At 53.3% G+C, this 23,847-nt stretch overlaps 1 protein-coding gene across 1 annotated transcript in view; it reads left to right on the plus strand.

Moving 5' to 3' along the window:
- Nucleotides 1-435: 435 nt before the first annotated feature.
- The window catches only part of PADI2 (peptidyl arginine deiminase 2), a 43,030-nt gene continuing 19,618 nt past the window's right edge, over nucleotides 436-23,847 (plus strand). The window contains exons 1-7 of the mRNA XM_039842094.1: nucleotides 436-600; nucleotides 12,031-12,214; nucleotides 13,211-13,237; nucleotides 16,321-16,359; nucleotides 19,403-19,462; nucleotides 21,644-21,761; nucleotides 22,173-22,298. Of these exons, the coding sequence (XP_039698028.1) occupies nucleotides 485-600; nucleotides 12,031-12,214; nucleotides 13,211-13,237; nucleotides 16,321-16,359; nucleotides 19,403-19,462; nucleotides 21,644-21,761; nucleotides 22,173-22,298 (670 nt within the window). The 5' untranslated portion in view covers nucleotides 436-484. The remainder of the gene's footprint in view (nucleotides 601-12,030; nucleotides 12,215-13,210; nucleotides 13,238-16,320; nucleotides 16,360-19,402; nucleotides 19,463-21,643; nucleotides 21,762-22,172; nucleotides 22,299-23,847) is intronic.

Raw genomic sequence — 23,847 nt, forward strand, 5'->3', positions numbered from 1 at the left:
CTCCCTCTCTTCCCTTCCCCTGAGTCTGCAAACGCCCCTGATTCTGGCTCAGGTCCGGGACACCAGGCTCGGTTATAGCACCCACTCCCTCGGGGCTGCCACCACCTCCCGTCCTCACCCCTATGGCAGCTCCACGTTTGCATTATCTACTCAGCAGGGCTGGGGGCGCCTGGAGGAGGCACTGGTCCTGCGCCCTGGCGCCGGGCAGCTGGGAGCCCGCTGAAAGTATGTTGAATCAATGAACCACGAATAAAAGAGAAAATTGTCCTCAACCTGACCACAGCGGGGGCCCGGAAGGGTTGAGGGCGTGATCAATTTGACGGACGGGCCCTCAACCCACTGCGAGGAGCTGGCGGGCCGCTCCGCCCATGCCCCACCCACCCGCGGCCGAATAAGGGCGCGCGGAGCATCGGTCGGCGCCAGCTGTTGAGCTGGCTCACCTGCGACAGGTGCTCCAGGCGGACCTAGACGAGCGAGGACCCGCATGGGGCCTGGCGCTGCAGGGAGGATGCTGCGCGAGCGGACCGTCCGGCTGCTGCACGGGAGCCGCGTCGAGGCGGTGTACGTGCTGGGCACGTACCTCTGGACCGACGTCTACAGGTGAGCGAGGCCACCGCGCGGGGGCTACACCTGCCTCCGCCCCCGGGGCTCGCAGGAGATCTCGGCCGCGGAAATCCCGAGACCCTTTCGGGACTCGGGGACGCACGGACAGCCTCTCTCCAGCCCCAACTGCCTCTCGTCCGGGGGGCCTCCCGCGCCCAGAAATTCTAAGACCCTCACCCAGAACCCTGACAGCCCAAACCCTGCGTCAGCCTCTCCGAAATCCGGAGACCCTCCCAGACACGCTGACACAGCCCCAGCTCCCTCCCTACCCCTTTCCCAGGTCCCCCTCCCCCGCACCCTAGTCCTTCCCTGGCCTGGCCTCTCTTCCAGGGCCAGGGCCTCCTCGGTTCCCTTCACTTCCCCTCCCGTTTCACCTCCCCCCTCGCCCCCAGAAAGTCCCTTCTTCCTCATGCCTTCCCCTCCCCCTCCCTCCAGGCTCACCACCCACCTCAGCCCAGCCCCTCACTCGACTCCCAGATCCGCGGAGCCTCCTCGGGGATTTGCTGCGAGCTGCCCTAGGGCAGATCCTGGCCCTGGGGGTTGCTCAGGCTCTGATTTCGCCCCCTGGGGGCTGCTGCTGGTTGCCTGTCCGCAGACACTGGCTGTGAGCTCCGTGTCCCCAAATGCCTTCCTTCGACTTCACCCCGGGGTCAGCTGAGGGTGCGGAGATTGCGGGGTCTTTGTCAGAAGGGCGCCCCTGATTGAGCACCCCGTTCCCCCACCCTTCTTCTGTCCACGAACTTGTTGGGGGCTGGGATTTCTGAGACGGCAGAGTGTGGGGGCTGGATGGAGGGCCCCACCACTACCCCCCAGCCCCCAGGAAGCAGCCCAGTCCAATGATCCACCTCCCTGCAGAATGCGGGGCGGGCCAGTGACTGGCGTAGATGAAGCGGTGGAGGGAGCCCGGTGGGATTGTGCAGCCCCCTCTATTCCAAACATGAACTGTTCCCCACTGCCAGGCTGGGAGGGGTCCGTGCTGACAGAGGGGAGCATGCAGGACTGGGCTGGGACCTCATAACTTGGCTGGGTTCCCTAACCTCTCTGTGCCTTGAGCTGAGCTGGAGGTGCCAATGTGGCTTATGGCTCCCAAAATCATTGTCATCTGGAGCACCCTGCCTCTCTCAGGCCCCCACCAAACCCCGTCCATGTGTCTTCCCACACACCCTCCCCAGCCCATTCTTTCTGTCCTCTTCACTGGCCCTGGCAACCCTGCCCAGCCAGTCTCCTGCCACCTACTCAGCAGGCACTGGCCACGAGGATACCATCAAGCCCCAGCCTCCTTCCCGGAGGACAAAGGGCTTGGTCGCCTGCAGACCAGATACCCTCTTCACGCGTCTGCCCCCGGCCTCAGTTGCCCCGCAGTAAATCTCAGGGGCAGTTTCTGAGGGTTAAAACACAGCAGTGGGGTGTGGTCCAGTCCTCAGCGGTCTGGGTGAGCTCCCCTCCTTTCCCCACCCCCAGTCCCTAACTGGGCACTGCCACGGAGCAGGCCGGGAGCCAGGAGGCTCAAGCCTCTAAGCCTCAGCTGTCACCATACCCGCCTGTTTATTCACTGAGGCACTTTTTGTGCAGCCTGAAAGACTAGCATGGTACTTCCGGGGGGGCGGGGGTAAAGAAGGGGGCCATGCTCAGTCCCCCTGCCCTCCCTCTGTCCTGGCAGAGTGAGACCCAGCCCAATTGGGGGCAGGGAGTGTAGGAGGTGTGGACTCAGCCTCCCTCTGGCAGGGGGCAGGGGTGTGATGATCCCCTTTGTCCTTTCTCAAGAAATCGGCGGCAGCCACAATGACCCACACCTCCCACCTGCTCTGCACTTAAGATTCTCCACCACCCCCAAGAGAAGTAGCAGAGTCAGACCAGTGCCGGCCAACAGACATGGAATGCAAGCCCCCAGCAGAGCTACCCATGTGATTTAAATTTTCTAGTAGCCACATTTTTAAGGTTAAAATAAACAGGTGCAATTAATTTTAATAATACACTTTATTTAACCCAAAACATTAGCATTTTAATCTATAATCAATATAAAATTATTTATAAGATAGTTTACATACTCTTTTTCATATTACGTCTTTGCAATTCGGTGTGTAAATCACATCTCAGAGTGGACGCGCCGCATTTCAGATGCTCGATAGCCACCCGTAGCCAGTGGCCACTGCACCGAGCAGCGCAGGTCTCGAGCAGGGTTTCTCATCCTTGGCACTATCCCGATGCGGACCGCACAGTTCTGTGCTGTGGGGGCCAGTGCTGGGCACTGTCGGGTGGTCAGCAGCATCCCTGGCTTGTGGCTGGGCTGCTCCTGCTGCCATCACTCTTCATATTCGTAGTGGTAAAGGCTCCTGTCAGCATTCGTAGCAGCAGGAGCCACTAGTGAACACTTGACCGAGTGCATTATCTCCTTCCGTCCTCACCATAGACCTTGGAGGTTCTGCTGGGATCGACCCGTTTCGTAGATGAGGAAAGTGAGTGAGGCTCAGAGGAGTGAAGCCATTTGCCTGATGTCATACAGGACTCAGGTCCAGTTCTGTCTGACTCAGAACTCATACTGTTAACCTCCACTTTGTCCTGTGTGACCCCAAAACTGGCAGTTTGAACTGGATGACCCTCTCAGCTTGTGTCCCTTCCACCCTCCACCTGGGCCACGAGCCCATCGCCCCCAAAGGCTTTACCCACCCCCATTCGACCCTCTCTTTCCCACTGAGTCCTTCCCCACCCAGACACAAGTCCTGACTCAAGACCCCACATGACGCTCCCCAGGGTCTCCGAAGAGACAACAAGGAACAAGGCCTAGTGGACCCTGGGCCGGTTACTTAGGGACTGGTGTCTTCACCCCTCACTCCTTCTGAGTCACGGAGGTGAGAGAACAGGACTCAACACCCACCCCCTTTCCCAAGGGCCCTGGACCCCCTCTCCTGAGATGCACACATAGCTTCCCTCCCCTCCGGACCCAACAGGGGCCTCACCCGCCCCTTCCACCGCAGACCCTGTGGTCCACCCACCCTCTCCCAGCAAAACTGTCTCTTTGGGGCTGGACGCCCGACTCTGACTCATTCTGAGCACTAGTCTCCAGCAAGCTACGAGCAGATACACAGAAAAAAGGAAGTGGGATTTCTTTTTCTGGAGATTCGCGTCGAGATAGTTCTTAGAGGTGTTGCTATTTCCCTCTACTACTTCCACTTGTTCTTATCGTCAGTCCGGCATGTGTGCGCCTTATCCACGCAATCTTCCCCATGGTCTCTTTACTCAGCAGCCGCGTCTTCACTGGGGCTGGCCTGGGTCCCAGTCTGATTCCGGCTTGACTTTGGGGAGGAGGCGTGGAGTGAGTGGTGCCTCAGGTTGCTCTCACCCTCACCTCTGGTGAGTGATGTATGTATTCCCTGCGCGGGAGCCAGGGGCACCGCAGGATCTGCAGGGATTAGAGAAAGGGCAGCCTCAGAGAGAAGGAATGGGGTGATCCCACTGCCCGACTCCCCCACTGACCCGCAAGCCAGCCGTGGGGACAGCTTCTCCTGTCCCTCCTTCAGCCTATGCATCTGTCCAAGGAGCAGGTGTCCCCTTGTCCCTGGTGGAGAGAGATCGGGATCCATATCATGAGATCTGCAGGAGATGATGTTTACAATCGTCTCTTGCCTCTGCGGAGCAGTCTCCCGGTTACATCTGACCTCATGGTGAGCCTCTGAGGTGGGAGCTAGGGGTACTCTCTGCCCCCTTACCCGGGAAACCCCAGGCAGAAGCTTGCCCATCACTCTCCGGCAGGAGACAGGAAGGGAGTACCAGGACAGGAGTTCCTAGACATCGGCACAGGAAAATGCTGGGAAAGCCAGAAACAGTGCAGCATGTGTCACATCTCAGGGAAGAGCCTGGAAAATCTAAATTTACTCCCCTCTTACTCCCTCGACTCCCTCCTAGACATCCTCTCTCTGTCTCTTGGTTGGTGTGAGTATTTTAGAAAGGATCATTAGGAAAAAGGCCAGAGAGAGTCTGCAATCCAGCCTGAAGCGACGAGGACTTGGGGTGCCATGGTCTCCCCTTCCCATAGAGTGCCAGGCTCCCCCTCACTGATCCATCTACTGCCGACTCCCCTGCACACACTCCGCTCCAGCCACGCTGGCTTGGGGATGCTATTGGCCCTTGAACGCACCAAGTTCATGTTCACTTCAGGGCCTTTGCAGGTGCTCTACCTCTGGAGCACTACCCGCTAGACCTCTGCAAGGCTGACAGTCACCCGTCGAGTCTCAGCTCAAATGTCCCCTCCTCCACGCACGTTCCTTGACTACGCCCATTTCATGTGCCCCGCCCTGAGCCCCAGGCTCTCTCTATTTCATCTCAGTTTTTTTCCTTTGCAGATATTATTATTATTTACTTAATCCTAGCTACCATTTACCGAACACTCATTCTGTACCAGGCAGCCTTCTTAGTGCCTTGCATGTTCATATCACGTGTATTTAATAATTTACGTGTGTTTAAACCTCACAACAACTTTATGAGTTGGGTGCTATTATTGGCCCCCTTGACAGCTGAGGAAAGTGGGGTAAGGAATGCTTGTCCAAGACGACACAGCCAGTTAATGGTGGCGGTGCAAAGCCCAGGCCCCTGACCACGCTGCCGGCCGGGCTACCTTTGGGGACTTGTGTTTTAGGCGTGTCCTCCTCCACATTCTCTGCCCCGTTTCCATGCCCTTCCAGCCTTCAAGTCAATGAAGAGCTCCTTAGTTGAGAGAATGAATGAATGATATGACCTGTGATGCACGTGGACTAGCCTATCGTTGGGCTGAGCTCTCCACCCCCAGCCTCAAGGGACAGGCACCGTTGGATGGGCCAGTGGAAGGTCAAGGGCATGTGGCCAAGCTTGGCCAGAGCAGCACTTCTCCTGAGAGAATGATGAGGAGGAATCAGGCCTGGTCAGGTGGCCACATAAATTAGAACAGCTCCCAGAGCCCTCAGCCCTAAAAAGGAGACCCTGCCAGAAACTGCTCCAGGGCTCAGGTTTCAAGCTAGTTCTCAGGGAGTGGCAAGGTTCTAAGAAGGACCTGGCACCCTGTGGTTCGAGCCCACAGGCCTCCTGCACAGCTGGGATCCCCAAGAGCCTTCCTTTCCTGCCTACAGAGTCCTGAGTCAGGGTGGGAGCCTGGTGGCAGGGGTTCACCCCAGCACTCACCCCCTCAGCTGGGCAGGCATGCCCATTAAATTTCGGGGAGGCCAGTTTTCAGAGGCGGCTCTCTCCTGCCCAGCTATGCCAGTCCCTGTGCCCAGGGGCTTTGACTGGTCCCAGCCTGCTCGTCTCAGTCATTCATCCAAAAGCCCAGAACAGGAAGCTCGCCTTTGCTGTCCCCCTTCTGGCCCTCCGACTCCATCTTGAAAAGTAGTAGGGGGCTCTAGAGGTTACCAAGAGCTTCTCATTTGATCCTCTCCTGAGCCAGGCTTGCCTCTCACCCCACCCCGCATCAAGTGTCCCTTCCTGGAAGACCTTTCGAGAGGACTGTAACCCATCTCATCAGATCCTCTCCCAAGCAGGGAGCAGCGAGGCTCAGAGTTCACCTCACGTTCCGCCGTTACTGTGCCTAGGACTCGGAGCAAGTGCTCAGCTTCTGTGGGCCTCAACATGCTCATCCATGAGATGGGCTGGCGTTTAGACAGACCTCATGGGGTTGTCAAAAGGGAGGACCGAGATCAGGTGGGCCGAGGGCTCGGAACAGTACCTGGCACCTAATTCTCAGTAAGTAGTTGTCATGCGTTAGTATTGGGTTTATTATATGTTATTAAAACAAATAATAATGAGATGTGGCCTCAAAGAGTTTATAATGCTCATGGAAGAGAAATGTTGAACAACAGTTGTTAAGTGTTGCTTGAGGCACCAGCAAAGGGAGGAAGAGGTGAGTCCTGAATGATGGGATCAGGGAAGACTTCCTGAAGGAGGTGGCAATCAAGCTGAAGGGGTTTCCAGTGTGACCAGGACATGCTCCGCAGGAGCACACCTACCCAGCAAGTCAGATGGGACACAGGGGGCGGAAAGGGCATAGGAATGTCAACGAGCTCAGCCTGGGCTTTAAATGCCAGGCTCAGGCGATGGACTTTGTTCTGCAGACAGTGGGGAGTCAGTGAAGGTGTCTGGGGAGAGAGTGACCATAGATTAGGTTGTTTCTTCCTTAAGGAGAGGGCCTGGGGCAGCTGGAGGCACTGGTGCCTAGTGAGGGGGGCTGCTGAGGTTCTCAGGCAGAAAAGGAGGCTGGCTGAACAAAGGGACATAGTTGCCTCTACCCATCCCTGTCTGGGAGCAATCACCTGCCTCAGAAGTCCAGCCACCACGCCAGCTGTGAGGCCTCGCCTTCCTCCCCTTATACCTCACCTGGGGGTGCTCACCTAGGGTCAAATGCCAGGCTGGCACCCACACCCCACCCCGACAAAGACCTGAGGACAGGATGTCACGCCCAGGCTGCTGGAAGCTGGCGTTACCGCGGGGCTGAGCCCCAGCCGGTGCCAACAAGGCTCAGGGACGGGGGAAGAGCCGAAAGAGCCAGAGGCTGGGGAGGAGCAGGCACATCATGCCGTTAAGTCTGGGACTGTGGGGCCAGGCTGGTGACCTTCCCCACTGACGGAGCAAAGACCGAAGAGGTTTGGTGGCTCCCCGGCACTCGTGGGGCTAGGCAGATGTTAAGTCACAAAGCCCAGAATTCCCTCGGATTGGACTGAGTGAACATCCTCTTCTACATCTGATGCTGCTTTCAGGTCTAGCTCAAGTTTCCTTTGTTTGAAACCAACTGGCCATTTCTCTCCATTTATGGCCACCACCTGGTCCCAGACCACCATCATCACTCACCAGGACAGCTACAGTCACCTTCTCCCTGGTTCCCCTACTCCAAGTATTGCTCTCCTGAAATCCATTCCCCACTCTGCACCCTGGGTTATCTGTCTAGTGCAGAAATGACTATGCCACTCCCTGCCTAGAAGCCTTCAATGCTCTCAGGAGCAAGGCCAGCTCCTCACCAGGATCCAGATCCTCTCCTCCCACCCTCCCCTCCCCCTCACAGACTCCAGCCATGCAGACCTCCTTCCGATTTCTCCAACGTGCTGGGCAAACATCCACCTCAAGACATCACCCCAGCCGTTCCCGCCACTTGGAAATCTCTGCTCCTTTTCCTGCCCTCACTTTGTCCAATTCACTGGTTCTCAAATTGTGGTCCCCAGACCAGCAGCATCAGCATCACTTGGGAGCTTGTTAGAAATGCATCTTCTCATTCACAGTGTATATGTATATCAAGTCATCACATGGTACACTTCAAATACATACAATTTTATTTGTCAATTGTTCCTCAATAAAATTTGGGGGAAGAAAGAAATAGAGTCACTGGCCACAGCCCAGCCCACCTGAATCAAAGACTGTGAGTGGCCACCAACCAGTATCTTAACAGGTTCTCCAAGTGATGCTGATATATGCTCAAATGAAGAACCACTGGTCTAATTAAGTCTTGTCTATCCTTCAGAGTGGAAAGTTTAGACTTTAACTCAAATGCTACTTCCTCTAGGAAGCCTTCCTTGACTCCCAGATCAGGGCCTCAGGTCACCCTATACCTCTCCTTTATAGCAATTCCCACAACCGTAATCACACGATTAATTATGTAATTCATTGGAAGTCTTTCTCTTGCACTAGAATATGTGCTCCATGGGCCCAGGAAATACATTTTTCACCAACCTACCCCCAGCACTTAGAACTGTGCCTGGCACATAATAAGTGCTCAATAAATACACGTGCAGTGAATAATTAATGGCATAAGCAAAGCCCTCCTCTTCCAGCCCTTCCCGCGGCAAACATTTATATTTACTAGTATGCCCATACTAGGCCCGGTGCTGAAACAAGAAAAGACAGTCCCTCCCTCCAAGGACCTAACTGCCAAAAGGGGAAATAAACATGGGTACAAATCAACTGAGTTGGGTCTTCAAATAGGGATGGACGGTTGCCAGGCGGAGAAGTCAGGAAAAGTCTTACAGGCAGGAGGAACAGCATGTGCAAAATTCACAGCGAGATGGAATAATGCAGGGCGTTGAGAGGATGGAAGGTGTTGCAGAGCATGAGGCTGGAGAGTCAAACTGAGGCGTCACTGGGTGACAACTAGGCTAAAGAGTTTGGATTTTATCGTATGGATGGGCACCGAGGGACCACTGAATAATTTCAATCAGACAAGTCACCTGATCTTTTTTTTTTTTAAATCAAATAGAGTTTGGGAAACCAAGAAGGATGGATTCATTTATCCATTTATTCCCAAAGTATATATTGAGCTTGGCCATGTGCTGGGCAGAGCAGGCGTGATCACAGGAACTGGCAGTCCATCCTTCCATCCACCCTCTCTTTGCCTCTTTTCCATAAGCAGGAGATCATAGCCGCCACCTCCTCCTACCAGTTTCTTGCCTTTGATACTGTCCTGGGCCCCTTCCTGCAGCCTCCAGGGACAACAGAGGTGCCCACAGCCCCTGGCTCTCAGGTTTCTGCGGGGGATTCTGAAAAGTTCTTCCCGGGGAGGGAGGCAGCCAACAGGAACTGCAAGGGACAATGGGTGCCTTTGTTGCTTCTGCCAGGGCCGCTCCAAGAATAGCTGTTTGCTCAGCTCCAAGCAGGGCTGGTGCTGGGGTAGTAAGTGGGTGCGGGGCTCCAGTGTGGGCCAGGCATTAACCCCCTGGGCCTCTGGGGCCTCCTCCAGTTTCTCACTGGCCTGGAGGAAGGAAAGTGGCAGGAAGCATCACTTACATCACTATCCACAAAGTCCAGGTCCCAAACAATCATCCTGCCCTGTGAGTTTATAAAGCATTTTTTTCTAAACAGAATTGTATGCAGAAACCCAAAATATAAAACTACATAAAATAAGCATGGCTCTAGCGGGGGCGTCCAGCAGAGAGAGCCCCAGATTTTCAGCACCTTCTCCCCATCCCTTTGCCCAGGACCTGCCCCCTCTGTGCTCTACAGACTCCAGCTACCTCTGACCTGGTCCAATCCTCTCATTTGGTACTTGATGATACGGAGAGAGGAGAAGCCTCTTGCCCAAGGCCACCAAGCAGGTTGATGGTCAAAGCCAAGACCTGGCCTAGAGAATTGTTCCCCCGACCTGAGTCCACAATTGCCTGGGCTCTTCTGATTTTTACCAAAACCATATTCCACTTGTGATATTATTAACATTTTTCTTTAAATCAACTCACATTTTTCTCCTAATTCTGTTTTAAATGGATATCTTACATCCTTACCATAAATGGCAAGTCTTTATTAGTTGCTATAAAAAAATAACACATTTAATAAACACATAAATCTGTTAAACTGTTTGTCCATGTGACACCTAAAAACATCTTAATGTGTGCCCACTCTCACCTTTGGGAAATGCTGCCTGGTGCTCAGCTCCACACTCAAGTCTCCCTCAGCAAGTCAGTGACAAATTGGGTTCGAACCTAGATCTTCTGCACATGTATCGTCTAATCTAGGGTTTTTGCTTCTCTTATTAATGGGTGTGGACAGAGGGCAGCAGGCCATAGCCAACAGGTGTCCAGCCTCAGATGAGCCCAGGTTCCCTGAGATAGACTGAGGGGCTTAGAAGGGGGAAGGGAAGATGGACAATCATTTGAAAGGCCCTAAGCTTGTTTATGGAGCTCCTTTCCTAGCACTGGGCATGAGCTACTGGACACTTCCTCTCCTGCCAATGCCTGGGACCAGTGGCCTTTGTCAGTGGCCCCTGCAGTTTGAGATCCCAACTGGTGGCCTCAACAGACTCATCCTCACGGCCTGGGCCACCCCAGGGTTTGAAGTACCAGACTGTGCTGTGGAACATCTAGACCTCTGGGCCAGCAGCATCAGCAGTTCTCAGAAACATCACAGAAATGCAAATCCTCAGACCCTACCCCAAGACCTACTGAATCTGAAACTCTGGGGAGGGACCCAGCCATCAGTGTCGTGACAAGCCCTCCAGGTGACGCTGTTCCTGCTGCTGACCTTTGACAGCCACTGGTCCAAACCTCTCATTCAACCCTGGCCACCGTTCACATCTTCAGCTGCCCCAGCCACACCTCAGTCCTGCCAGCCAGACTCTCTGGGGATGGGCTTCACAAAGCTGTAGCCTTAAAATAAACCCTGAAGATTTAAGCAGCATCCCTGAGGATTCCGATGCCTAACCATAGTGGAGAATTATTCTGGAACCCAGGAGCACCAGGCTCTCAAAATAGAGGATATGCCTTTGAGGCAGACACTTGTACCTATGTCTTAGTCCCAAATCCCATGAGAATCCCACCTAAATCCCTCTGAGCCCTCTTTGGGAACCTTCAGACTATGGGCTGGATTTAGCAAAACCATCAGCCTTGGGCACCTTCCTCTCCTGGTATCCCTGTGCTTCCTATTGCCTCCCGTTAAGCCAGTGTCTTAGGCGGCTTGAGCAGCTATAACAAAATAACATAGGTTGGGCGACTTAAAAGCAGAAATTTATTTCTCACAGCACTGGAGGCTGCAAGTCTGCAATCAGGGTGACAGTATGATCAGGTTCTGGTGAGGGCTCTCTCTTTGGCTTGCAGCCAGCCTCCTTCTCGCTGTGTGCTCACGTGGGCTTCCTCAGTGTGCATGGAGATATTCTCTCTCTCTCTCTCTCTCCTTATAAGACAACGAGTCTATCGGATTAGGACCTCACTCTCGTGACTCATTTAACCTTAATCATCTTCTAAAAACCCTGTCTTCAAATACAGTCACATTGGGGGTTAGGGCTTTAATGCATGAGTTTAGGGAAAGACAAACAGTCCATTGCAATCAGATCAAACCAGTTAGTTTCCTGCACTGATAGATTTTCAAGAATTCCAGAAGTATTTACTTTCTGGAACCCCAAGGAATGACTCTCAAAGTATGGAACTCCAAGCCCTGACAGCTATGATAGGGAAGAGGGATCTTCGTGCCAGGGCCAGTCCACCCGTGCCCCTCTAGAACCCGAGTCCCAGGTTCCAGCCCTGTGCAAACCCAGCACTTTGACGACCGCCTCCTGGTCTCCAGCCGAGTTTTCCTGGCCTCCAGGCAGGACACTGGACAGGGGTTGGGGGACAGAGTTCTAGTCCTAGTGCTGCCTTTGGAGCAAACTCATTCCTCTGTCTGGGCCCCAGTCATCCCCCCCTTACGGTACCACGTGGCTCCCAAAGCTGACTGCCCATCAGAAGCACAAGGAAGCCCGTTAAGAATTCAGATCTCCCAGCCCCACTCAAACATTCTGACTCAGTAGGTACCAGACTGGCTCAGGAATCTGTATTTTTAATGAGTACCCTCCTCATTACCAGATGATTGCGGTACAGCTGGGTCCTTTCGGGTCCCCCAGACCAGATGATCTAGGAGAGTCCTTTCAGCCTCAACCCTCCAGCAGTCTCCTCCTGAAGCCCCTTGTCCCACTGGTCCCAAGAATCCCCACGATCCTCTCTTTTCTCCCTACAGTGCAGCCCCAGCTGGGGCCCAAACCTTCAGCCTGAAGCACTCGGAGCACGTGCAGGTGGAGGTGGTGTGTGATGGGCAGGCCGAGGAGGTGGTCACCAGTGGCAAAAGACGCTGGCCTCTGTCTCCCAGCACCACACTGCGGCTCACCATGAACCAGGCGAGCACCGAGGCCAGCAGCGACAAGGTACCATGGCTGAGGAAGTCCACCTCCACAGGCCACCAGAACAAGGGGCCATGGAATCAAGACAGGCTAGCACTGTCCAATAGAAACAGAATGTGAGCCACATGTGTCATTTTCAATTTTCCAGAAGCCACATTAAAAGAGGAAAAGAAACAGGTGGACTTAATTTTAATAATATATTTTACTTAACTCTATACATCAAAATATTATCATTTCGATATGATATCAGCACGAAAAAAATTAATGAGATATCTTACTCACTATTTTCATACCAAGGCTAAATCTGCTATGCATTTCATACTTACAGCATATCTCGATTTGGACTTGCCACATTTCAAGTGCTTAATAACCACCTCCAGCTCATAGCTATTGTATAAGACGGCTCAGTGTTAGACCACAGGATGATAGTTTCGTGGAAGGTTAAAATTGTGAGCTGCCGAATGATGAAATATTAGAATCATTGGAAGTTAAAGCCACAAACATCCTGGTTTTCATTGTGTATAAATGGGGTACTGGGCGCCCATGCAGCAGATTGATTTGCCCAAGTGGTACAGCCAACACTAGACTCTCTCTTCACTGGGTTCTCTAATTATGAACTTCGCATGCTCCGTGGCAGTGACGGTGCTGGGCATCATTAGCCAAAGGAAACAACCTCAGCCCCACTTGCTAGTTACTTACTGGGAGCTAGATATACACTTTGGCAGATATGGGGACCCCCCCACCACAGGCAGTAGAATACACAAGGGGGCACTGGTAGGCAGATGGTACCCTGAATACATTCTGAAAGGAGGGGAGTCCCCTATCTAGTTCAATAATCTGAGGAAAGCAGCCTACCAACCCAGGAGTGCTTCCTGGAGGAGAGGGTTCAGTTGTTTAGAGAAAGTTGGCTTGACAGGCTGCGAGGTATGAGGCAGGGAAGGTCATCACTGCAGATTTTCCTCCCTGTGAACTGTGATCTCTGCTCTTCTCTCCCTACCCCTGCACTCCCTCCCTACCAAGGTCACCGTGAACTACTACGAGCAGGAGGCACTTGGGCTGTTTTCAATGCTGAAGACCTGGTACTCAGAGCTTCCTCTAAATAATGCAGGACAGAGTGATGCCATAGGTGTCCAGGCCCTTCTCTCATAGGGTGGGGGATAAACTGTGGGAGGAGGGGTGCCCTGGTCTGCCAGTGACTCACCCCAATGTCACGGTCCCCATCACAGGCTCTGTGGGTCATAGAGAAGAAAGCAAAGCCTGCTCCTCCCTCTCCACTTCTCCCCTGCAACCTGGAGAAGAGCTTGCCTCTCACAGTAAAGGAAACGGCCTGCCCACAAAGCCTGCGCTGTACTCAACAACCCTAGTTACCCCCTTGCCCTCTCTAGACCTAGAGATGCAGCCTGGGTCCTTAACTCACCTAGTTCAGCTCTTCATTTAATTTAAGAAGGCAGTAGGCCCAGGGAGGTTAGGGAACTCATTCAAAGTCATACAGCAACTCGGTGGCAGGTTGAGTCCAGAACTCAAAGATTATTTTCCCTCCAGGTTCTTTCCATTGCATAGCATTACCCTGCCCTGGGTGCCAAACTAGGGGGAGGAGCGGGGTGGAGCCCAGCCTGGCTCAGCAAGGCACAGGGATGTGATCTTCTGAACCTTCACTCACTCAGCTCTTTTGCAGTTGAGAGCTGGTGTGTGTGTGTGTGTGTGTGTGTGTGTGTAATTTTAGTCATATAATGTGATCGTATTTCAGAGGCTCATTTGTCCACCCAGCCTTGTTTAACATTGACAGAGTTGCTACATTGTAGGGTGAAGGAATTATCAGTTATTGAGAGTCGACTATGTATCAAGTGCTTTAAAAATAATAATGATGTCTTCCATTTATTGAACACGTGTTCTGTGTCCAGGACTATGCTGGTACTTGGAGTGGGGATGGAGAAACACCTGACGTTTATTGAGCACCTACGGTATGCCAGGCTCCAATACTAGATGTCTTACCCTCATGATCTCAATCTATTCTTACCGCTATTCCAGGGATAGACAGTACTATTGTCCACATTTTACAGATGAGAAAATCAAGGCTCATAAACCAGTAAAACAAACAAAAACTTGCCTGAGGCCACACACCTTGGTGGTTTGTAGGACACCAAGTCATTTCAGTTATCTCATATTCTCTAGGGGTCTGGAAACTCTCCAAAAAACAGCTAATTCCCAAGCCTGCCTCTCCTTCCCCAGCCCTGTGCTCTTAGCCTCTGAAACAGGCTCAACGGCAATGTTCTCTGCTTCTCAGCTATCCCCACATGGGCTTGGTTACTGGACACTCTGTTCATCTTTCTACACTAAGGGGGTGCCCGGCCCTGGGGCAGGGTCCTTGGGAAAACCTCGGGGGACCTTGAGTGATGGAAACCAAAGCCTACCTAGTTGCAGCTGAGGGCTGGCACGTGTGCAGATCTCACAGGCACGCAGGGCCCCCTGTTTGTCTCAGGTGACCGTCCCTGAGGAAACTTAATCCCTAGAGACAGGACACCTGAGGACATAAACAGGAAGGGCAGCAGCCAGAGGCCTGTGACATGAGGGCGATCCCAGAGGGCTGACAGCGCCACTAACGAGCCTTCCAGTGAAGCAAGGCAATCTTAAGATAGACGAGAAACAACGCACTATAAAGAAGCAGGACTAGACTTTCCCCTAGATGATGGCAAAGCTCAGACGTGTTGGGTACCCCAGAAGGCACCAAACATGCCTGTGGTGAATGGCCAGGCTCATCCTTCTGAGTTTCTAAGGTCACGCTTTCACAGACAGTTATTTATTTAACTGCCACAAGTTCCAGATATTTAGGTTCCACAGGCCAGTAAAATATCCACCACCATCACCACCACTACCCCAAAAAAAAGACTGACATCTTTGGTGCTTGGCAAAAAAAAAAAAAAGACATTAATGAAATAATTTGCCATCAATTATCATCATCATTTTAACATCCGAACATCTAAAAAATAGGCAGGGCATAATCTCAGAATAAAAGACAGTCATTTACATTGCAGTAATAAAACTTAATGAAACACTCACCCTGCTGAACTGTTTCCTGTTCCAACAGGAACCCTGGCGGAAATTTGGTTTCCCTTGGTACTTACTGGTATAGCTGACCTTTCTACGCTTTGTCTTCCTCTGAGCATCTACCCCAAGAGTACCCGAGCACCACGTCCTAAGTAATCATCCAGGGACAGCACCTCAGAGGCAGGAACGCCCTGAAAGTCCCAAGATGGTGGGGCTGCCCCCGGCAAGGACGTATCTGAGCCCATTTCACCTTAGTTCTGTCCTGAGCCCACAGAAAGAACCCCGGCATCATTAGACAGAAATAAGGCTAAGTTCTGGCTCTGTCCCCTCCAGCCCCATCATGACCCTCACCCCTCTGAGCCTTGGTTTCCCCATCTGAAAAATGGGGTCACAATGCACCCTTGCACAGCGCTTACAAGGATTCGATGGGATGGTGTGTGCGAAGGCCTGGCATGGAGTAGGTGCTCAGCCGATGCGCTCCGCTGGGTGAAACTGAAGAATCTTACTGTCTCTCAGCCTTCCTCTTGGGATTCGAGAACAGACCCGTGGTGCCTTTGGCCAAATCAGATTCTGGGTCTTGGTCCCAGTCCTGCCAAACCCTTGCTGTGTGACCTTGACAAGTAGTCCAGCCCCTCTAGACCTCCATTTCTCCCAGCTATGAAACAAGGGGGTTTCAGCTCATTGGTCCCTGAGGTCCTTAAAGACTCCAATTAGAGCCGATATGCAAACCCTCCCCTCTAAGGGGGAAAATGGGGTGCGGGAGGGGGGAGGCCTGGAGTCCCACCCTCTTTGCTGTAGTCCCATGTACATGAGCCTTGAGAGTTTTTAGCAACAACCTGGGGGCCTCATTCCTTGTTCCCCCTCCCCAGAGCCTAGATTTAGGTTGTAGGGGAGAGAGTCTTCCCTACCACACCCCAGGCTGCCCAGTAAGGCAAAAAGGCCAGGCACCCTGTCACTGTTCATGGCAGCCCACCAAAATGCTTATGGCTCTGTGTCCAGGCTCTGAGGCCTCAGTGGCTGCATTCTCAGGGCAGACTGCCTTAGACCCAATATGACATTTCCTATTAATCTGCCCCACACCCCAGGCGCCACTTGACACCTTAGGGCTATTCCTGGAAGCTGAGGTAGGACTCAGAGCCTCTGAGAATTGTCGTCTGGAACCCAGAGGCTCTGAAACAGATGTCCACTCCCTCGTCCCCAAGGCAGAGCCATCCCAGGAGGGTGGAGCTCTGGGCAGGTCACAGCAGTCCGGCTCACCATCCGATCATCCCATCGGAATCTAGTTAAAGTGGACACTGGGAGAAGCTTTGAAAGGAAGAAGTTCTCTAGTGATGGCTTATGGCTTGAGGAGGGGAGGAGCCCGAAGATCATTCAGTTGACTGTGGAGATGGGTCACGGGTCATAGGAGAGATGATGTAAAGCTCTGGGGGAGATTGGAAGGTGGGTGATATGAGAGCCCAATCACAATGCCCGGATTGCGTGACAGGAAGTCAACGAAACCCCTCCAAGTTTCATAAATCAAGAAAGAGCGATAAGCATGTTATTTAGTACTATGGAGATTGCTTCAGGTGGAGATTGCTTCAGGTGGGTGAAGGGACAGGCCCGAGGGTCAACTGCTGTTTCTTTAGAAGCTGTTTCTTTGGTACTGTTTGGTTTCTTTTGTACTGTGCGCAAGTATTACATTTATAAGTCTCTAAATTTAAGACATTCATAATGAAGTAAAGCACAGTAAAGTGCTTTATGATTTATCTCCTGCGATTCACTGCTCTCGTCAACACACCACAGGAGCCGAGAACTGGTGCCACCTTGCAGCCAGGAGGTGAAGGCAACAGGGCTGCCAGCTCCTCTGGGAATGATCTTCAGGGAGCAAGTCTTGGGTGTTTGAAGGCAGGCTTGGCTTTTGGAAACAGCCCGGCGCAGAGGTCAGCCCGAGTCAGTAGAGAACAGCCAAGAGCAGGGGTCTGGAGTCAGAGGCCGAGCAGGACACCTGGCTCTGTACACTCTGGGGACTTCCTAGGGACTGCCCTGCTTGGTGCATGGGTTTGCTCATCTGTGTGGTAGGGTGGCCAGGTAGGGGATAATAATCCCTTCCTCCTGGTGTGATTGATGGGAAAACATTCAGGGAAGGTGCCTGCTGCCGGCAGAATGACGGGACACACAGGAGAGGTTGTTATCTTGAAAGGCGGAGCGTGATTCCTTAAGGAAGCTGAGTCCGCAGCTGGTTCCCAGGGAGGAGCTTCAGGAAGCTGACCTCCCTGAATCAGTGGCGAGCGTCCAGCTGGAAAGTTTGTGGGAGCCAGACTCAATACCGTTGCTCCATCTGAGCCTTTGGCCCCCTTCATAGAAGCTGATATGTGGCCTTCCCTGCTTTCTCCCTAAAATCCTTACCCAGCACCACCTCTCAGATTATCAGCCCGATTTGCTGACAGGGGACATCTCTGAGTCTGGGTTTGCTCGCTGTAAAATGGGAAAAGCAATATTTATCTCATAGGACTGAGGATTCCTCAAGAGCAGGTACTGTGCCCTGATGGCCCACAAAGGTCCCCACGCCCAATATGGTACCTGGGACACAGCAGATGCTAAACAGTGACTTGCTGAGTGAATGGGATCACAGGAGGCGTGTATGTAATTATGCCTTGTAGCATCTAACCAACATTGGGGCTGCAGAGGTGGGACAGTGAGTGCCACTTCTCCCAAGGCCCAGGTGGCCTTAAGGCCTCCACTCTCCTGCCTCCTTCTAGACCAGAAAAGTCACATTCAGTGTTGAGAGGAAATCAGACTATGGCAAACGGAGGGCTTGAACATAATCCCCAGACTCAGAGGAAGCCACACAGGAACGGGTGACATCAGTGCCCTTCCTGAGCCAGGACCCTCCTCCCCACCCATTCCAGGGAGAGGGTGTGCCTGCCAAAGGGACTGACCAGGAATTCATTCATTTCCACCCAACTCCCATCTCAGTCCAAGTCACGCCCAGCGTGAGGCCGAGCCTGCTGGGCAATTCCTAGTCCTGGACCCAGCTCATCTCATTCTGTGTGATGCTCCCATCACCTTCCCAACAGTTCCCCCGCCCTGCCCCGTTAGTCTCTGATTCAGGGGGTCGTTTTGCTTCCTGGGGACATTCGGCGCTATCTGGAGACATTTTGGTTACCACAACTGGGGGTGTGTTACTGGCATCCAGAGACTCGAGACCAAGGATACTGCTAAACATCCTACAGCACACAGGCTGGCCCCCTCAACACAGAAGTAGCCAGCTCGAAATGTTCGTAGTGCCCACGACTGCAATTAGTGCAACTCCTCTAACTGGAAAGGGCCCCATTCTGCACGCAGGTAGAGAGACTGGGACTCAGAGAGGCTGTCTAAACTGCCCAGAGTCACACAGCTTATAAGAACCGAGTCAGGGTTCCAACCCAGCACTGTCCGATGCTGAATCTTGGCCTCCTTTCACTGCCCCACTCAGATTCCATGAAGCCTGTCCCCACAGCAGGTCTAGCTAAAACACCAGAAGTCCCTTTCCCAGGGGAAAGGATAAACAGGGACCCGGCCCTGGATCCTCTATCTGGCAGCCTGTACTCTTGGGCACCCTAAAATCAAGAACGGTTGGAGACCCAGTTTCCCACCTGGTGTAAAGTCCTCGGTCTTTAGAGGTGAGATCTAGACCACCAAGAATTCTGGAAAATACACACACTCAAACACATGTGAACACGTGCCCAGGGCAGGCTGGGAAAGGTAGTTCAGGAACCCCATGACAGTTTTCAAAACATGACCTTCGAATCAGACCAACTGCAGTGTGTGCCCCAGGTCCGCTAATGCCTCCTGTGTGACCCTGGGCAGTGAATTGGCCTCTCTGAGCTGAGGCTCCCAGATCCGTACAGTGAGGCTCATCCCCCACCACCCAAAATTGACCGAGGAACCAGGCAGTGGTGGGGGATCCGGATCTACCTGACAGCGCTTCTCGAAGCCGTAAGCTGTAATCCGCAGCATCTGCCGGTGTTCTCCATCGGGCAGAGGGGTATGAGGCAGGGGGTGTATAAGATGACCTCAACAAGGCCCTCTCATTCCAGGGACCAAGCAAACAGGTGAGCTGCACCCTAATCGCACAGCAGTTCCTGTCCCTACCCCACCCTGTCTGGCAGGCTCAGCAACTCACTCGTGTGTCTGTCCCCAGAGATATCCCTGGATGTGGATGCAGACCGGGACGGCATGGTGGAAAAGAACAACCCAAGAAAGGTACCTGTCTGCCAGGGCAGATGGCCCTGGACGTGGAGGCTTCCGGGGCAGAGCTCCAGGCTGGATCCCGCATGCAGCCGTGGTCCTCCTAGCAAATACGGGCAACTCTCAGTCCCAGATAAAGAGACGGTGGCCCGAGACAGACCCACAGACCAACCAAGCTCCTTATGGAGACAACCGCAAAGCAGGTTCCCAAGTCTCAGTTTCCCCACCCACAGGATGGGGACCCCCAATTCACAGAGGTGTTGGAAAGTGCCACCAAAGTATTCGCTCTTATTATTTTGCCTTTTTAAAAAAAAAAAATCTGAGTAAGAGAGACTCTCAGGAGCAGAGGTTGCATTAATCACCCTCGGTTCCAGTCACGTGATCTTTCGTGGCGCATGCGCGACCCCGTCTTATTTATTCATTCATTCATTTATTCATCGTTCATCAGTTTCTTCATTCGGTCTCTTTTTCCTTCAATCCTGCTCTCATTCTGCTCTTCCACGAAGGTCCGTTTTAATGGATCTAATGTGTCTCTTTCTGTTCTTACGATTCTTGAGAACGTGTGGTCCGGTCGATGAGCATGTTATTTTTAACATGCAGATAGCACTGTGTTCTCAATCTCATTTCGTTCCATATTTTTCCCTCAACCCAGTTCATGAGCTCCATTGGCCTCATTCTGTGTACATCCAGGCTGTTGCTTCTAACTATTTTTTATAACAATTTAAAGCCTGGTTTAAATTTATATGTAGATAGATACTTAAAAAGTCAAATAAATATAGCCCAGTGAGAAGCCTGGAGCCTAGGAGCTGACCCCAGACTCTCTGCATGCCACCAAGGGGGCCTTAGGCCTGTCGGGGAGCCCCTCGTCCCAGACTCTTCAGTGGGGCTCTGCCCTGGTCCAGCCTTCCTGAGGTAGCCGAGCCAGCCCCACACCTATGTTCTCTGTGTTGGTGGCTGAGCCACTTGACAATGGACTCCATGGAGGCCTCTGAGGCGTCCAACCTCCCCTGAGGAGCTCTGCAGCCTTGGTGAAGTCACACAGTCCCTGTGGGCCTGAACTTACCCAGACGTTCTCCGTGTGAGCCAGTGACGTTTAGTATTTTCTTCAACATCCCAGAAATATTGGTTGAGCATCTTTCATATTCCAGGACTTGGGCAGGCTCCGGGGACACAGAAAGAATGAAAGAAACACAGCTCTGGCCCTCAGGGACCCCATAGTCCAGTGGGAGGACGGGGAAGACCCATGTTAACTAAAGAATGACGTAGGTGGCTGTTTCATCACAGCTGTCCTGAGTCTGCCCCCAAAAAGGACGTGTACAGTGCCATAATGCGATAAGTGTAACCCCAGGGAAGCTGCTCTGGTCTAGAGAATCGGAAAGGCTTCCTGGAGGAAGGGATGGTTTTGCTGTGACCAGAAGGAGGAGTGGCGTTGGCCATGTCAAGGGAGATAGGACAGCATCCAGGCAGAGGGACCAGTGCCAGCAACAGCCAGAGAGCTTGGAATCTTTGGGAAGCAGAAAGGCAGCCAGTGCTGGGGGTGCTGAGTGAGTGAGGGGGAGGCGAGGGGAACAGATGGAGACGTGTGTCTCACCGGGCTTCGCAGGCCACAGTGGAGACTGGGGCTTTATCCTAAGTCAACAGGGAGCCCTTGACGGGGCTGAAGGCAGGAGGCAACATGATCTGTCTGGAGTTTATTCTAAATCGCTATGGCTGCAGCATAGGAAATGAATTGCCTCGCAGGTCCCATCCAGAGCACCCTGAGGATGTCTGGAAACAGCTGGGTGTCTTTGCATCCAGGTGTCTTCCCCGGAGGCCCTCTGGGGACTTTACAGCCTGTTGTGACTGTCTCTCTGCCCATTTCTCTGGCCACCCTATGTCTCCCTGCCCCCACCCTCACCCAGGCGCAGGCACGCCAGACCTGGGGCTCGTGAATGCCCCGTCAGCCTTCCAGTCTCTGTGTATCTGCCACCATCTGTCCCCCTCCTGAACTTTCTTTGCTGCTTACACCAACCCTCTCTGGACATGAGACGTGGGATTCACATTTGCTGGGTCACAGCTGCCCCAATGGGCAGTGGCTGCTCTTTATTCTCATCCTGGGGCTGTCTCTCTGATGTCCCGTGAGGTCTGCACGGGGGCTGGGAATATCTGCCAGAAGGTAGAGAAGTGGGCATTGACCTTCTCTCCCTGCCAATGCAGGCGTCCTGGACCTGGGGCCCTGAGGGCCAGGGGGCCATCCTGCTGGTGAACTGTGACCGAGACACACCCTGGTTGTCCAAAGAGGACTGCAGAGACGAGAAGGTCTTCAGCAAGGAAGGTGCCAGCAGGACCGCGCTTGGGCTGGGGGCAGGGCGGAGCAGCGGAGCCCTCATGCTGAGTCCTGGGCTGGGGGTGATGCTGGAGTGGCCCTGAGTTTCCTGGGGATGCTGGACTCAAATATCCATTCTTTCTAAAAACAGAAGACAAAACTATTAATATGGTTCAATTGGAACCATGTCGTTTAAGAAGTTATGCATACACAGAAAAACAAGTGGAAGGAGAGTCCCAAAAGATAGTAGGTCACCTGCGGTGTTGGAGACGACAGCCGGTTTTTATGCTTTTCTGTCATTTCCATAATACACACGTGTGGGGTTTTCACTGTCCCAATTATACAAGTAACAGTCGTTTGTAAGCCAACATTCCAGCCACAAGTGTCTTAATTCTAACTCCTCGTACATCCGGCTCTCAGACCTCAAGGACATGTCCCAGATGATCCTGCGGACCAAAGGCCCAGACCGCCTCCCCGCCGGACACGAGATGGTCCTCTACATCTCCATGTCGGACTCGGACAAAGTGGGCGTGTTCTACGTGGAGAGTGAGTGACCCCGGCTCAGCCCTCCGCCCTTCCAACTCATTCAGTGCTCACCGAGCTACCCTCGCTGCAGCCCAGCTCTGCCCTCTGAGGCTCCCCGGACCCCTCCCCTTTGTGGCCATGGCCCCCACAGCTGCAGGCACTGGAGAGGGCCAGGACTGGCCTCAGGAAGAGTAACCAGGACCGCTGTCGTCCTGTGAAGTCAGGAGGCCCCACAGGACAGATCTCTCCTCTCTCAAAGGGGTCAGTAATGACGCGGGTTTATGTAGAACCCAGAGGCCCTTCTTCCCCCGAACCAGGACAGGAAGGGCTTTTGAGGTCCACCTTTTCCAGAGTCATGACCCCTTCAAGATATCCGAAGTAGGTCCCACCTCCCACCCCCACCCCCCAGGCGTTTTCTGCCCATCTCAGACTTTTTGGAGCTGAGAACTGCATCTACTTTTAAAGAGCCCCTGATGATGCTATGGGCACCTGGAGGAGGTGACCCCTTGCTCCTCTCCATGATGACAGGGCATCCTGGGCCCCCACTGTGTAGGGAACGTGCTTCAGCCACAGAGCTGGTCCTGGCAGCTACATGGTCTCGTCCTTTCTATGTGTTGAGCCCCCTCAGCCTCCGGTGCTGCTCTCAGAGCTGGGGTCCCTGCAGTGAACTCTGCAGTCACACCCTGCCCTGAGGAGGTGACGATATAGTGCAGGAGACATAGTAAGTAGCATGACTGGAGGAAATGACACAGACCACATAACAGAGTGGCAGGAGCAGAGATGAGGTGCCACTAGCCCGGGTGGTGCAGAAAGGCCTCTCTGAGGTGACGTTCGAGCTAAGACTCAAACCAACAATGAGAAGGAGCCGTCCATTCATGAGCTGAGGGGAGGGTGAGCGAAGCAGAGAGAACGGCATGAACAAATCACGGAGGAGGGAACCAACCTGGAGGAGCAGAAAGAAAACCAGAGCGAAGGGATGTGTTGGAGTCAAGGTCAGCGAACCAGGCAGGGGCCAGGGCATACAGAGAAGGCTCAGCTTTTATTCTCAGAGCAGTGGAAAGCCATTAGAGGGTTTTAAGCAAGGGACTGTCAAGATCTGATTTATGTGTTAAAATGCTCTCTAAGCAAAATAGTTAGCTTTGCAATTTGCTGTGTGTGCAGGGGGGTGCTTCTCCTGTGTGCCCAGCTGTCTGGGGGCCCAGGATCCCTGGCCTTGCTCTGGGGCCCAGCTCTGGACACGCCCACCTCTAACAGTCACCATGAGGAGTTGGCCGCCAGGTCCTGGACCCTCGCTTCAGGGAGTTATTCAGCCAGGACAGCAGTGGACAGCTGCCACTTGAAGTCAATCCTCCTCTGATCCACCCTGGGCTCAGGCAGTGACCTCACACAGGTTGGAATGTCCCCAGAGTCTGGCCAGCTCTGCTGCCCCAGGGGGCCGGAGATGTTGATGTTTACCCCCATCCAGGCCAAGGTTGCCATGGGGGGGCGGGGGGTGCAATGTGGCTGCCAGCAGGGATGGGAGAGGTACAGACAGGACCTTCACCTGGGCTTCTTAATCATGGCACTGAAT

Source organism: Pteropus medius, unplaced genomic scaffold (genome assembly GCF_902729225.1).
Source record: "Pteropus medius unplaced genomic scaffold, Ma_sr-lr_union100, whole genome shotgun sequence".
NCBI classification, from domain to species: Eukaryota; Metazoa; Chordata; class Mammalia; order Chiroptera; family Pteropodidae; genus Pteropus; species Pteropus medius.